The following is a 13449-nucleotide window of genomic DNA, read 5'->3' on the forward strand; positions in this document are numbered from 1 at the left end:
AAGTCCTTTTTCGCTCTGGGAAGCCCATCATGGTAATTACTAAGGATGGGAACAAATGTCTATGTGCTTGGCTGGGGACTGGAGATTGTATCGGTACCCGGTTACTTCCTCTGTGCTTGAGAGGAAGTGAGGTTTTAGCTTCCTCTGAGGGCAGAGCCCTTCTCCTCAGCTTGCTCCAGCCAGAGACCAGGGTGGGAAGGTGTGCCTCTGGGGAGGTGGTGAGACCAGCCAGGCTCCCTGGCCTTCCTGAGTTCCAGTGACATATAGCTTAGGGGATTAAGGAGCGGGAAAGCACATCTCTGGCTCTGTGTTTGGTGAATATCATTTTTGGTGGCAGCAGTTGTCATTTGAAAGTACTTATTGCTAGTCCCTTTACCACAAAGACAGTTGCTTTTAAAAAAATCATCTCAACATCCATTTGCAATGAGTCCTATGATATGACCCCGTCTGACAGGTGGGAACTCTGAGGCTCTGGTGCCACAGGGTGAGGAAGTAGTGGAGCTGAGATGTGGATCCAGGCAGGATCCGGGAGGGCAGGAACGAATGTGCAGCCCAGCTCTGGGAAGCAAGGTTGCAGCACGTCACAGATGGCTGCAGTGTGACCCCTGAGGTAGGGCTCTGTGGAGGGAAACGAGCCGATTATCAGGTGGCTGCTTGTAGCCAGAGCTGGAGCAGGCTCTCACCCTCTTCTCTTCTTCCTCCCAGATGTGGATGTCCTCCAGCGGCTGGGCCTCAGCTGGACGAAGGCCGGGGGTGGCCGCAGCCCCGCACCCCCTGGTGTTATTCCTTTCCCCTCTGGCTTCATCTTCACACAGAGGGCCAGGCTGCAGGCCCCCACGGCTGCAGTCCTCCCTGCCACCCTGGGCCGGGAGCTGGCCCTGGTGTTGAGTCTCTGTTCTCACCGCGTGAACCATGCCTTCCTCTTCGCCATCCGCAGCGGGAAGCACAGGCTGCAACTGGGCCTGCAGTTCCTCCCTGGCAGGACCCTCGTCCACCTGGGGCCTCGGCAATCTGTGGCCTTCGACCTGGATGTGCATGATGGGCGCTGGCACCACCTGGCCCTAGAGCTGCGAAGCCGCACGGTCACATTGGTGACAGCCTGCGGGCAGCACAGGGTGCCTGTCCCGCTGCCATCCCGTAGAGACTCCATGCTTGATCCCCAGGGCTCCTTTCTCTTGGGAAAGATGAACCCTCGTGCCGTCCAGTTTGAAGGTGCACTCTGTCAGTTCAGCATCCATCCCGTGGCGCAGGTCGCTCGTAATTACTGTGCCCACCTGAGAGAGCGATGTCGACAGGTGGACACCTACGGTCCCCATGCAGGAGCCCTCTTTCCTTGGGACTCTGGCCCAGCCTTTGCTTTGCGTCCTGAACCAGCCTTGCTTGGCCTGGGGAACCTGACTGGAACCCTCGCAACCCTGGGAGCCAGGCCTGTAGACAAGGGTCCCATGCTAACTGTGACTCCTGCTGTGCCCACCAAGCCCCTGAGGACTGTCCCCCCAGACAGCTCCCAACACAGCTCTTCCCAGACCCCACAAGCACCTGCCAAACAGTCAGCCAGAAAAACACCCTCCCCCTCACCTTCAGCTTCTCTGGCTAGTTCCACCAGGAATCTTCATCCAGCTGCTGCCCAGCCACTACAGATCACAGCAGCTAGCCCAACCAAACTTCCCCACACCAAGCCTTCTGCTTCTTCCCTTTCAATTACATCCATGAAAAGGCCCCATCCAATGCAGAAAACAGTTGCCCCTTCATTCACAAAGCCAATTCTGACCATCCAGAAGCCGATGCCCCCCACCTCCCACCTAGCACCCTCAAAAGCCTCTAGCCCCACTGTGAGGCCTGTCCAGAAGATCTCCATGACACCCCGACCTCCAGCCTCCAGCCCCCAGTTCCCACGCCCTGCTGCTGGCTTCTCTAAGAAGGCTGCTTCCACAGTAGCAAGGTCTAAGTCCAAGATGACCAGTTGGGCCAGCAAGCCAGTCTTGACAGGCATCAGTGACCCTGAAACGTTTCAGCAAGCTGTTGTGTCCCAGTTTCCTGTTCCCTATCTGAGCTCTCAGACACAAGCTACAGCCCTCCCTCCGTTGAACACTGGAAATCCTAGAACAATGCATCCCACTCGTGACTCTGCTTCAACTCCTGCTGGAAGCAGGAAATCCACAGGATTGGAAGCCTCTAAGAAAACCAGACGTAAGAGCAACGCCCGGAAGACTGTACCTCTCAGCCCTGGGAAGACAACCAAGGATGCCTCACCAAGAGGCCTGAGCACCCAGCCCAGCCAGCTGTCCACCCCAGCCCTGGTCCTTGCCCCAGCTCGCCTCCTGTCCTCCAGCCCCCGGCCCACCACCAGCAGCTTCCCTTTCTTCCACCTGCCGGGCCCCACACCTTTCTTGATGCCGATGGGGCCTCCAGGCACCAAGGGAGACCGTGGCTTGCCGGTAAGACTGGGTAGGGTCTCCATGCCATGTGGTACATGAGCAGGTGGCTACGGATCAGTTTGGTCCAAGGGGACACCCCATGGACAGGGCAAGGGAGAAAAGAGCTAACTGGGGAGGGGGCTAGCTTGGGTCCTGACTCCTTGGCCTTCCTGGTTCAGCGGTTGCCTATTCTAGGGTAGAGCTGTGAGCCATTGGGGCAGACTGGGTAGGCCTCCCTAGGTTTTGGACAGCTCAGATCTGTGGTGGTAATTCACTGCTAACCCAAGGCAAAGGTCTTGTGGCTTTAGGAACACCATAGATGACAGACCCAGGTCACCACAGTGAGCTGACAGGCAGCTTCCCATGTGGCCCTGCTGGCCTGTGCGTCTGTCTGGGAGCTGTGGACAGAAGTCACGGATGAGTAGCTTGGGCTGTATTTGGCTTGGCACATGCGGCGCTCTTTTTGTGAAATCTAGTAGTTACTGACACTGACACAGCGGAAGGGCTCCTAGGACAGTCCAGTCCACTCCGTTCCCTCGGAGGGTGGGAGGGTGGTGGCCCTTGGGTAGCCACCCTGATCCCGCTTTTCCGTGGAGCTTCCTGCCTGACCTTTCTGTTGGTACACACTACTCACCTGGCTGGCACCCCTGCTCGATTATCTTAGTCGAGGAGCTGAGGATGAGGAAGGACCTTGTGGGTCAGAGGGAACAAAGAAGAGACAAAGCAAAAGCATTGCATGTGCAGGGGCTCGCCTGGACTGTTTCCAGGGCCAATGACCTTCCCTGGCTGAAGGCCAGTTCATCCAGCCGGGAGTAGTGGAATGGGGGTTCCAGAAGGCTCAGGCCTCTGCTCTGACCTTGGCAATGCCACAGTGCAGTGGTGCCCCTCCTCAGAGCCAGGTCCCCCACTGGGCTCTGGGTTTAAGGGTCAGGAGTCCTGCAGTGTGGAGACAGTGGCAGATGCTGGGACTTCCTGGGTCTTGCAAACACACTTAATGGGTTTTAATAATAATTAGGAATAATATTTATCCAGCCCGTCTCCAAGGGGACAGAGTCTGCTCATTATAACCATATTTCGAAGCTTATGGAAATAGTGTACAGTGCTCCACTGTTAGGTCAGCGCTCAGCTCAAGTTTCCCGTTGTTCTCAAATCGGCAGTCTGGAGTCGGGGAACAAAGGACCTGGAGAACAAGGCAAGGAGCCTTTGCACTCAGCCTGACCCTGGCCCAGGTGCTCTTGGCTCAGACAGCTCAGCAAACCGGGCTGCATACTCTCGGCGCCCCGGGCCACAGGGTTGGAGGAGGTGAGCTGCCCTCTTGTGACACGGAGTCGCGCCTCTGGCTGTATGGTACACCACAGCTGAATGAAGGAGGTGAACAGCCACGCCCTCCAGGCCAGGAGTGGAGACAGGACAGGACCGTGTTTGGGGGTGTGGAAATGGAGGTAGTGGGGACACGAACACCCATCTTTCCCTCTTGTTTCTCCTGATTTGCAGGCTCTGAGCACAGCAGAGGGGGGTGATACTTCCTGGGTCAGGGGATGCACAGATCTTGGATTAAATTCTCCTTCTGCACCATCCTTCCTCTGAGCCAGTTCTGTAGCATGGGGTAGTGGCTTCCACCTCTCAAGTAGGGTATGCCCAGGGATCTTTCATAGGAAGGAAACAAGTGCAGCTGTCTCCCCAAGTGCCAGAAACTGGGGGATTCTCTCACTCCTCTCAAGGGCTGGAGTTTCTTCTAGGGTGGGCATATGTCATGGTCCTCAGCTGGGGATATGAGGTCACCTGCAGAAGCTGGGGCAGGGTTGTCTAAGCCCAGGACCTGGTTCACGAGGCAGCATGGCCCAGGAGGCTGCTGGTCTCAGCTAATGCTTGGATTTCTTGTGTCCTTGGGGAGACTGGACTGAGACATGAGGGTAGTGGTCAGTGAAGATCTCTGACATAAATGAATGAATTTGATCCTTGCAAAGCCCAGGTGGTCCCAATTCCCAGGCCAGGATCCCTGAGGTCAAGCAAAACTCCCCACCACAGGAGTGACAGGGCTGTATGAACTGAAGACGCATGTATGCTTTATGTTCTGAAAAACATGGGTGTTTTTATTCTTAGCCCAAGTGGTGATAAACCTTCTAGATGCTTTGGGCTGTGTGAACTCTGCCAGGGCTCTCGACTTTCTGAGTTGTCCTTTCTGTGGGAATTCAGTGAGATTTAGCAATCCAGGGCTGTGTAATTTCTGGAGGAACTTTTTGAAGGTCTGGGCAGCACAGGAGAAGCCAGCAGGGGTCTGCAACCATGGCTGTTACCATACCCGTCATACCCAGATGACTTTCAGGTAGAAGAGACAGGAAAGGCATTATTCAGCCAGAACTGAATCCCTGAGCCAGGCCTTCATGGCACAGTAGTGAGTAAATGGAGGAAAGCCGCCCCTTTCCTTGCATGCAGGCCTTTGCTGGTCTTCGGAGTTGACTGGGCCTCACAAAAGAAGCAACATGAAAGAGCAAGGAACTCAGGCCTTGGAAGTTGGCTCTCAGGGAGCAGAGGGACCCTAGAGGTCAAAAAAGATTACCAAGCGTACACACAGTAGTCTCGGGAAATGGCTATTACACTCCCGTTTTGCAGCTGGACACGCTGAGCCAGGAAGCATAGAGCAGTATGGTAGCTTACTTAGGACCACTCCGCTGGGTTCCCATGAAGAAGTTACATCACAGCACTGGGTGGGTGCAGCGCAGACATCAAGGGACAGTAACAGAACAGGTTCCAGGGACAGGAGGTCATTGTTTATGTCACCCAACAGAGGGCAACACACCCAGACCTGGATGCAAGCCTCCCAGAACCTAAGCCTGTAGAATGTCTTCCTGGTTGCTGATTGCCAGGGGGAGATGCCAGCAGGTCTGACTCTTTGTACAGGGCCTCACTGCAATTGGCACAAGGAGGAGGGTTCTTGATCGAGAGCAGGATCCCCTTGGACTGGCTACTGGAGATCAGGACACCAAGAGAAGCCTGCAGGGCTATTTCATGTTTCCGAGGCTCTGTGTGTGTGCCTGCACCCTGGCCCAGGCCTCCTGCATTCCCTGGACAGAGACAGGCCTTTGGACCCTGCCCCTCCCCCACTTGAGCTCTCTCAGAGGCCTCCTTGTTTGCAGTGTGGAGTGGAAAAATCCCACCCCAGCTCATGATTCATTGGGCTCCCCCGCTCAGGCTGTGGGCCTGGAAAGAAACAGCCACGTTTTCCACTGTGCAACGGCAGGCACTCACTCGCATGGAGCAGAGGGGCCAGGGCGCCCACCATTACCCAAGCCAGCAAGGCGAACACTGAGTATGCCAGGGGCATGCCTGAAGCTGGGCTGGGTAGCCATGGCCAAGGTCCCTGGCTGGTGGGCTGGAGGTGGTAGCCATGCCTCAGCTTGGGGCTTGCACTGATGTGTCAAGAGCCTCTATAGGATGACCTTACCAAGACAAGCTAGAAATGCTGGGTTGCCCTGGGTGCTGAACAGATGTGCTAGGTGGTGTCAGATTCTGGCCCAGTTGCCTCATAGTCCCAGAAGAAATGTCAAGAGGGTGCCTCTAGGCTTCTGTAGGTGTAGTCTCATCCGGGTCTATTCTGGAGAATGGCCTTGGCTTTCTGGCAAATGTTAAATAGCCTCATTACTCTCTTATCTGATAAACCCAAGTCCAGTTTCCCTACAGCTCAGGGGATGCCAGTAGCTGGAAGGTGAGCATGCTTACTTCCCAGGTGGCCCAGAAGGAAGGGGCTTAGGCCAGGCCACATGGTTAGTTAGAGACAGTTGTCCAGCTCTGGCTGTGAAGAAGTTGATCGGGGTGGGAGATCAAGCCCGGTGGCCCTAGCCAGCTTCTGCTTCCTGCTAGCTGTGTGGCCTTGGACAAGGCCCTTTGCCTCTCTGAGCCATCTCTGATATATATATATATATATATATTTTTTTTTTTAACCCATTGAAAGGGATCAGGACACCTCCAGCTGTGCATTTCCCTCCAGCGTGGGTCACCTGCCTTGGAGAAGTGAGCCAAGGAGGAGGGCCTACTAGAAAAAGACACTACTCTCCCCAAAACAGTAGCTAGGGGCGTGTGTAGCTTAAACTGCTGAATGGGGAAGTCCCAGGGGTTTGCCTAGCAGAAATAACAACTCACGCTATTTGAGCATCAACTTCATGCCAGGCACGAGGATTAGCACGTTTTATAGATTATCCGTGGTGACGGGCTATTATTATCCTCGCTGGACAGCCATGGAAACCCAGGCTTGGAGAGGGAGTGGAAACAGCTGGCGTGGAGCCAGCTCTGCACGGCAGGTGCTCTGCTTGGGCGAGCCCCCAGCCCTAGGCTGTCTCCTGCGGCTCTGGAGAAGAGGAAGGTGGTCTGGCCTCAGTCCCAAATCTACATGCACTGGATGGGGGGCACTGCAGACTTGTCTGGAAGCACGCAGGGGCTTAGAGCAGGTTGGGACTTGCCTGAGGCCATGGCGTGCTCGCCTCCCCCTTGTAGGGCTGTCCAGTGACCATAGACTAACTGCTGGTATCTGACTGTCTGGATCTGGGCTATGATTATCAGGGAGAGCAAGCCCGAGAGCGTTCACAGGCCGGTGTGCCAAGCTGAGCTGAACCTAGCCGGGCTGCCCAGCGTGAGAGTGCGATCCATTGCCAGCCAGAACCAACTCAGTTTTCAACACTGATTCTAACTCTGGGCAAGGGAACCTGGAATCTCATGGATGGTTATTTGAAACAAATGAATTCCCAAGCTTCACACTCCTCGAAAGCCTGGCTTCCTGTGAGGGGCTTGGGCTCAGTTTCGGGCATGCGTGCTTGCTAATCTCATTTTCTTCTCTGGGGTGGAAGGGACGGTCATTAGTTGCTACATGCATTTTAAAGGGGGCAGCTGAGACTTGGGCGGGGGGGAGGAATCACACCAGTCCCAGCATGCAGTGCTAAAGTCAGGATGCAGACAAACTCCAGCCCCTGGCTTAGCAGCCCACCGCCTGCTTTCTTGCAAAAGGAGCTGAGGTAGGGGCCATGCAGGTGCTTCTAGGTCACTTCAGGGCCAGGCCTTTCTCTTGTGGGAAGTGAGGAGCCATTAAATCCTGTTGAACAAGGACATGCCGACGGATTCGCCTGGAGGAGGCAGAAACCAATGGGCTTGTTGAAGGCTCCTGGGGAGCAGTGATGGTGCTGGACCCCGTAGGGACAGATGCACATGTCCATGCAGGCGCTGCAGTAGATAAGGCCGCGGACGCATACTGCCTCTTGTCCTTAAGTAATCCTACAGGCCCCGTTGCTCTTCTGCAGGATACAGGCCGGGCTGTCTGAGGCGGAGCTGGTCACATCTAGCTGTGAGTGGCAGGAAGGCCATTTGAACTCGGGCCCAGATATTTCAAAGCCTCTGCATATGCCCTTTGTGCTCCGATGTACCTCTGTGGTGCAAGGATGCTTGGTGTGACCTTGGCTAAGTCCTTTCTCTGCTCCGGCTCTGCAGAGAACTTGGCTGAGCTCCGAGTTTGCCTGCTGTTTTGTGTTATCAGACATTTGGCTGAGCCCTGAGGGTAGCATGACTCATGTTCTGTGTTAGTGCCTTTGAGGGGGCTGCCATTTGCAAAAGGGAGCCAGGCTTCCAAACAGATATTTCCCCAAAGTAAAAAAGAGGGAAAGGGCCAAGCAGGCTTCCTGGAGGAGATGACACCCTAACAAGTTAACTGAGTGATAAAAAACAGGGCTGCACAAATTGGGAAAGAACCAGTACTATTTCTAGAAGGCCTGAAAACCCCAGTACGCATGAGTTCCCCACGGCTGAGATCTCAGGGAACTCTTCATAGCTGTGAGACTTCTGGACGGGACTGTTGACTGATTGCATTTTCTGCCGTACCTCAGCATTGCCTCAGCTCCGTTCTTGCTTCCTCTTCAGGGTCCCCCTGGGCTTCCCGGATTACCTGGATCTCCAGGTGCACGTGGTCCTCGGGTAAGAGATGGCGTATGCTGTGTGTCTTGGGAGATTCTGGATGACCGTTTGCTGATATTCCGCTGCCGTGATGCCCCAGCTTGCTGTGATCCACAGGCCTTCCTCTGTACCCATTTTCCATTGTATCTTTGGGGGTGGACATGGTGTCGGATGACAATGGCATCTTGTACTTTTACTTGTAGCACTGCTGTGGCCTAGGGTAGAGCAGGGACTCCTGGAGTGCATAAGCAGACATTTGACCTGCAAACCTCAGTGTGGGAGAATGAGACCCTGAGGTGCCTAATCCCACTGCTGCCTGACCATACTGACTAGGGGGTCTGATGGAATAGTTTTGTGACCCCAGAAAAGGGCTGAGCTCTCAGGCTGGGGTACGGCTTGGGGTCAGTTAGATCGCAGTAGCTGCTGGAACCAAAAGCCTATGAGTGCCAACCACTTGAATCCCTTGTGCTACCCTTGTGGCCCCACCTCAGGTGTAACCTCTGCAGCCAGCCAGTGTGGGCATCTTTATTCAGGGATGAGGTGTGACTAGCAATATCAGAGCCAGAGTCCAAGATCCTCCCAAATGCTGGGACCCTGAGGTCCTCTGAGAGGAAAACCTATTGCCCCTGGGCTGCAACCAATGGCACTCATCTCCTTGCCCAGGCAGATTGAGCCTTTCTCAGGCCAAGGGCCAGGAAAGCACCAGAGGAGGAAACTGCCTGCTGCATATTTTTAGCTCCAAGCACAGAAGTTGGTTTTGATTATGTAATTACTTGGGCCCCGTTTCTTTCCAGACCTGGCTGTGTCCTCCTGAGCCCAGGATTCTGGAACCTTCCATCTGATCTGCCTTTCTTCCTGGCTGCAGAGCCTGCTGGGATGCATGCCTAGAGCTGGGGACTATACAGGTGTTAGGGCGGTGCACTTTGACCTAGCATTTCTGGGCCAGGCAATCTGACCCCTGTTCCCAAATTCTGCCTGATCACCAGCCAGCTTTGTTCTCCTGTGTAAAGTCCTCTATCTGTGGCTCAAATGAGATACTGCCCTTTTTCTGATGGCCCTCCCTTTCTGGAGCTCCTCAGCGGTTCGCCGGGCACAGCCATGCACCCAGAGCTCTGCTGGCTGATCCACATGAACGTGATACTGCCATTCTTCCCAACCACCCTGGGAAATAGGCACTAGTAGTCTTCTTATTTTGCAAAGGAGAAAACCAAGATCCCCAAAGGTGCAGCTCCTTTAGATAAGTCAGAGTAAATGTCAGAACCAGGGCTGTGCCCAGGTGGTTTGATTTGATAACCCACTTACCTTCCTGAGTGCTGAGTTTTCTGTCAGTGCGACCTGGGTCCCCACCTGGCCTCAGTAGGAGATAGGCCGTCCATCTGACATGATTCCTAGCAGAGGTGCAGGGCTTGCGTTTGGGAAAGCTTCCCACCAGGAAGCTGTTTTGACCTTAGGTAGTCTAGTCCATCTTTCTGACCTGTTTCCTTACCTATAGGATCGGGGTCCTACATCCCGGAGCTTCCTTCCAGCCCGAATCTCTCTCTGGATATGCTACAGGCTCTGTACCTGCCCCTCGCTCCCTTCCGCCTGTTTCTACATTTCAAATTCCATAGATCCTAAAATTCTATAGCTAGAGGACTGTTGGGTTACACAAACCTGATACTTATGCACACAGCAGCTCTGGGCCCTGGAAGGGGCAGGGTCCTACCTGAGATCACCCAGAGCCCTGTGGCCTGCATAGCCCCGAGCCTTTGAGCACTGCTGTGGCCTAGGGTAGAGCAGGGACTCCTGGAGTGCATAAGCAGACATTTGACCTGCAAACCTCAGTGTGGGAGAATGAGACCCTGAGGTGCCTCCTCCCACTGCTGCCTGACCATACTGACTAGGGGGTCTCGGATGGGGAATCCCGAGCCTCTCCACGCGCCCCCATCACCATTCCAAGAAGCTCTGTCTATGGAATTAGTCTGCTTGGCTCCTTCTCAACTATGCACCTATGAGGCAGTGGCTGGGAGGACATAGACAGAACAGCCGTGAGGGTGTGTGTGTGTGTGTGTGTGTGTGTGTGTGTGTGTCACAACCAAGACAAACGAGGAGAGGCAGCTGCTCTTGACCTTGTGAGCCATGCTTGGTCCTTGAGGGAGCGGGGCAGGGGTGGGGTGGAGAAGCTAGGCATCAGGGATCCCTGCCCAGTGACCTCCATTGAGCCTGAATTCTGCTTACACCCTCAGAACCTTGACAGAGTAGACCCATGGGCTTTTCCAGACTCCTTAGAGAACCATAGGCTTGGGGTATTCATAAGACAGAAAGAGAGACTGAGGATGGGGGCAGGGTGCAGACTGAGTGAGGCTCAGAACCTGGACCAGGTCCTAACCTGTTCAGGTTCTACCCCTAGACTGTTGGGCAGGAATTCTCACACATAGTACAATAACCCCCCCTCCCCCAGGCTGAGAGCTCTCTGGACATCCTTCCTTCCTGTAGTACTCAGAGAAGGGAAGACTCCCAATTTAGGGATAAAGGAGGAGGTGCTGTGGCCTGAATGTGACAGGCTGCAGCTTGGGAATGGCTCAGAGAATGAAGTTGGTGGGGGCGGGGGGTTTTAGACACAGTCAGACTGATGAGCAGGAGGGATCTGCCCAAGGCTGTGAGAGCCTGGTGGGACTCAGGAGCAGTGGACCTGTCTAGATGCTGCTTCCCACCCATCTACTCCTGACTTGCCTCTGGGCAAAGGCCCTGGGTTTTGACCCACCTCTGCTCGTTTGTGTTGCTAGGCTGGAAGCCTGTGGATGGGTTCTTACTGGAGGAGGGGATGTGAGAGAAGCCAGCTGTCAGAGGGGCCTGGAAGATGGCCTGAATAGTTCAGTGCATGAAACAAAACAAAACAAAACAACAACAACAAAAAAACAGGTCTGAAGCCAGCATCCAGACTCTACTTTTGCATGATCACCCCTCTATCATGTGACCTTGACCAAGTCTCTATAACTGTCTGGGCACAGCTTCTAGGCACGTCTAGAGGACTGCCTGGAGCCTGTAGTCTAAAGGAGAGAAGGCTCTCACCCTCTGTAGGGAGGGGCATTTGTCCCTGAGGGGCCATGCCCACCCTCCATAGAGGCCTGACCCAAGGGCTCTGCCAAAGTCTAATGGGAGAGACCTCTTTGGTTGGAGTAGTCCCAGAAAGCTCTCTGGAGGAGATGGCCTCGGAGTCGAGCCTTGAGGATGGGTCTAGTTTCTGCTCGTATAGATGAGCAGGACATTCTAGATGGATGCTGGGCACAGCTGAGGTCAAGAAGAGAAAGTGCCTGGAAGTTGGAGAGAAGTGTGTAGTTAAGGGTAGCTTGAGCCTGAGGCTGTGGCAGCAGTGTAGGTCTGGGAGCAAAGGGTATATACCCTGAGCTCAGTAGGCAGAGCAAAAAGCTTTCTCTGCCCTCAGCCTTCTGAGCACCCTCTGAGTGCTGGCTTCCTCATCCTCAAAGCAGGGGTAATGCTGCCACCCACCTGGGTGCATGGGGTGATGGGATAAGGCACGAGATGCGTTCATGCAGCCCCAAACGTGAAGCCGAGAAGCTGACAGTGCTGTTCAAATGGGCCTGAGGAAGGTGGTGTGGGCAGTACTGTCTGGCATGGAGTGTTCCTTTCCCCCCTCATCTCTTGTTTCTCTCTCCTCCAGGGTCCTCCTGGGCCATATGGAAACCCAGGCCCACCTGGTCCTCCTGGAGCTAAAGTGAGTATTATCAGTGGCCGTGGGGTGGGATGACAATGGGGTGGGGTCTCACTTGGGGTGTCTCTTAGCGGCTCCTGAGGAGGACTCTTAAGATCTTACGAAGAATTCCCTTCCAGACTGAAGATGCTCTAACGTCTCCCTGCACCCAGCTCTGCACTTGGCTGTCTGTGTACTACAAAGCAGTGGGTTTAGCTTGTGGTTGGAGAAGTGGCTACTTGGACCCAGGGCCCTTGAGATGGGCATATGCAGATGGGCACCTTGGTTCTTCACAGGGGTCGCCTTGACCGGGTTGGGAGTTATACCTTGGAGAGGTGTGGCAGCTTTGAACTGGGAAAGACACGTAAAGATAGTTTAGAAGATTGCTGAGCCTGATGGGTAGGACTAGGCTAGGGAGGAGGCTGAGCTGGGTAGAGAGGGGTCATCTTGGAGTGTCATGAAGAGTGGGGGAGAGAGAATGGACATTGGAAGGAGATGGCACACTGGGAGTCTGGCATTGGCCTGAGTGACAACCTTTAGGCCAGAAGAACTGAGCTGACCTCGTGTTTGCAAACCTGCAACCCAGCCAGGCACGGTCACGGGAGATACCCGAAACTCAGGGGAACTTGAGTTGGAGATAGAATGGGCAAGGGGTCAGGCTGCTACCTGCTCCAGTTGTCCTCCTGGAAAACTCGGGTTTGGTTCTCATGAGATTGTTGCAGCTGGGGCTTTGGTGAGGACACAACCTCAGCCACTGAGCTCCTACACAGAGCAGAAGTCAAGGTTGTCAGGCTGTTGTCTGGAGTAGTGCCAGTGGCAGTAACAACCCCCCCATGCCAGTCACAGGGTAACCAGGTGAACAACGGCCCTGGGCTTCTCCTGGCCAGGGTCCAGGGTCACTCTTTGCTAAGCTAAATGCAAAGATGGCTTAAGGAAAGTTTGAACTGGCCTGGGCTGTGCTGAGTAAGCAGTGATTGACCTCTAAACTCTGGAGACTCACCGGTGGTCCCAGCTGGCCTGTCAGATTTTCTGGCAGTGGAAGGCAAAGGCGCATATGGGAACCCTGGACACACAGATACAGGACCAGTGCCTCATGCCCAGGTTCTTGTACAGAGCTGCAAACACACTTGCCTCAGCCACCCAGTCTGTGACTCTCGTGTCAGGCTGGACTGGGGTTCCTGCCAGGCAACGGGGCCCTTAGGAATCCTGTGCCAAGCAGCCCCTTTGTGCACTAGGTTCTGACAAGGCCAACAGTGTGAATAATTGTCATCATGTTGTGTCACACCTCTTCCTGTAGGCATGAGCCTTACTTGCCTCATTAGATCCCAGACTGACTAAAAAGACAAGTGTGAGGACTCTCCCAATGGAGAAACTGAAGCATGGGAAGATGAAAATCCAGTGCAGGAA

At 54.5% G+C, this 13449-nt stretch overlaps 1 protein-coding gene across 5 annotated transcripts in view; it reads left to right on the forward strand.

Moving 5' to 3' along the window:
- Col27a1 (collagen type XXVII alpha 1 chain) overlaps positions 1–13449 on the forward strand; it is a 117925-nt gene that overhangs the window by 9317 nt on the left and 95159 nt on the right. For all 5 annotated transcript variants that reach the window (XR_009591018.1, XM_060381182.1, XM_060381183.1 and 2 more), the window contains 3 exons: positions 706–2438; positions 8319–8372; positions 12013–12066. Coding sequence is in view for 4 of the 5 variants with exons in the window: in XM_060381182.1 (XP_060237165.1) it covers positions 706–2438; positions 8319–8372; positions 12013–12066 (1841 nt within the window). In the remaining variant the exon portion in view is untranslated. The remainder of the gene's footprint in view (positions 1–705; positions 2439–8318; positions 8373–12012; positions 12067–13449) is intronic.

The sequence above is a fragment of the Meriones unguiculatus genome, chromosome 3 (genome assembly GCF_030254825.1).
Source record: "Meriones unguiculatus strain TT.TT164.6M chromosome 3, Bangor_MerUng_6.1, whole genome shotgun sequence".
Taxonomy (NCBI): Eukaryota; Metazoa; Chordata; class Mammalia; order Rodentia; family Muridae; genus Meriones; species Meriones unguiculatus.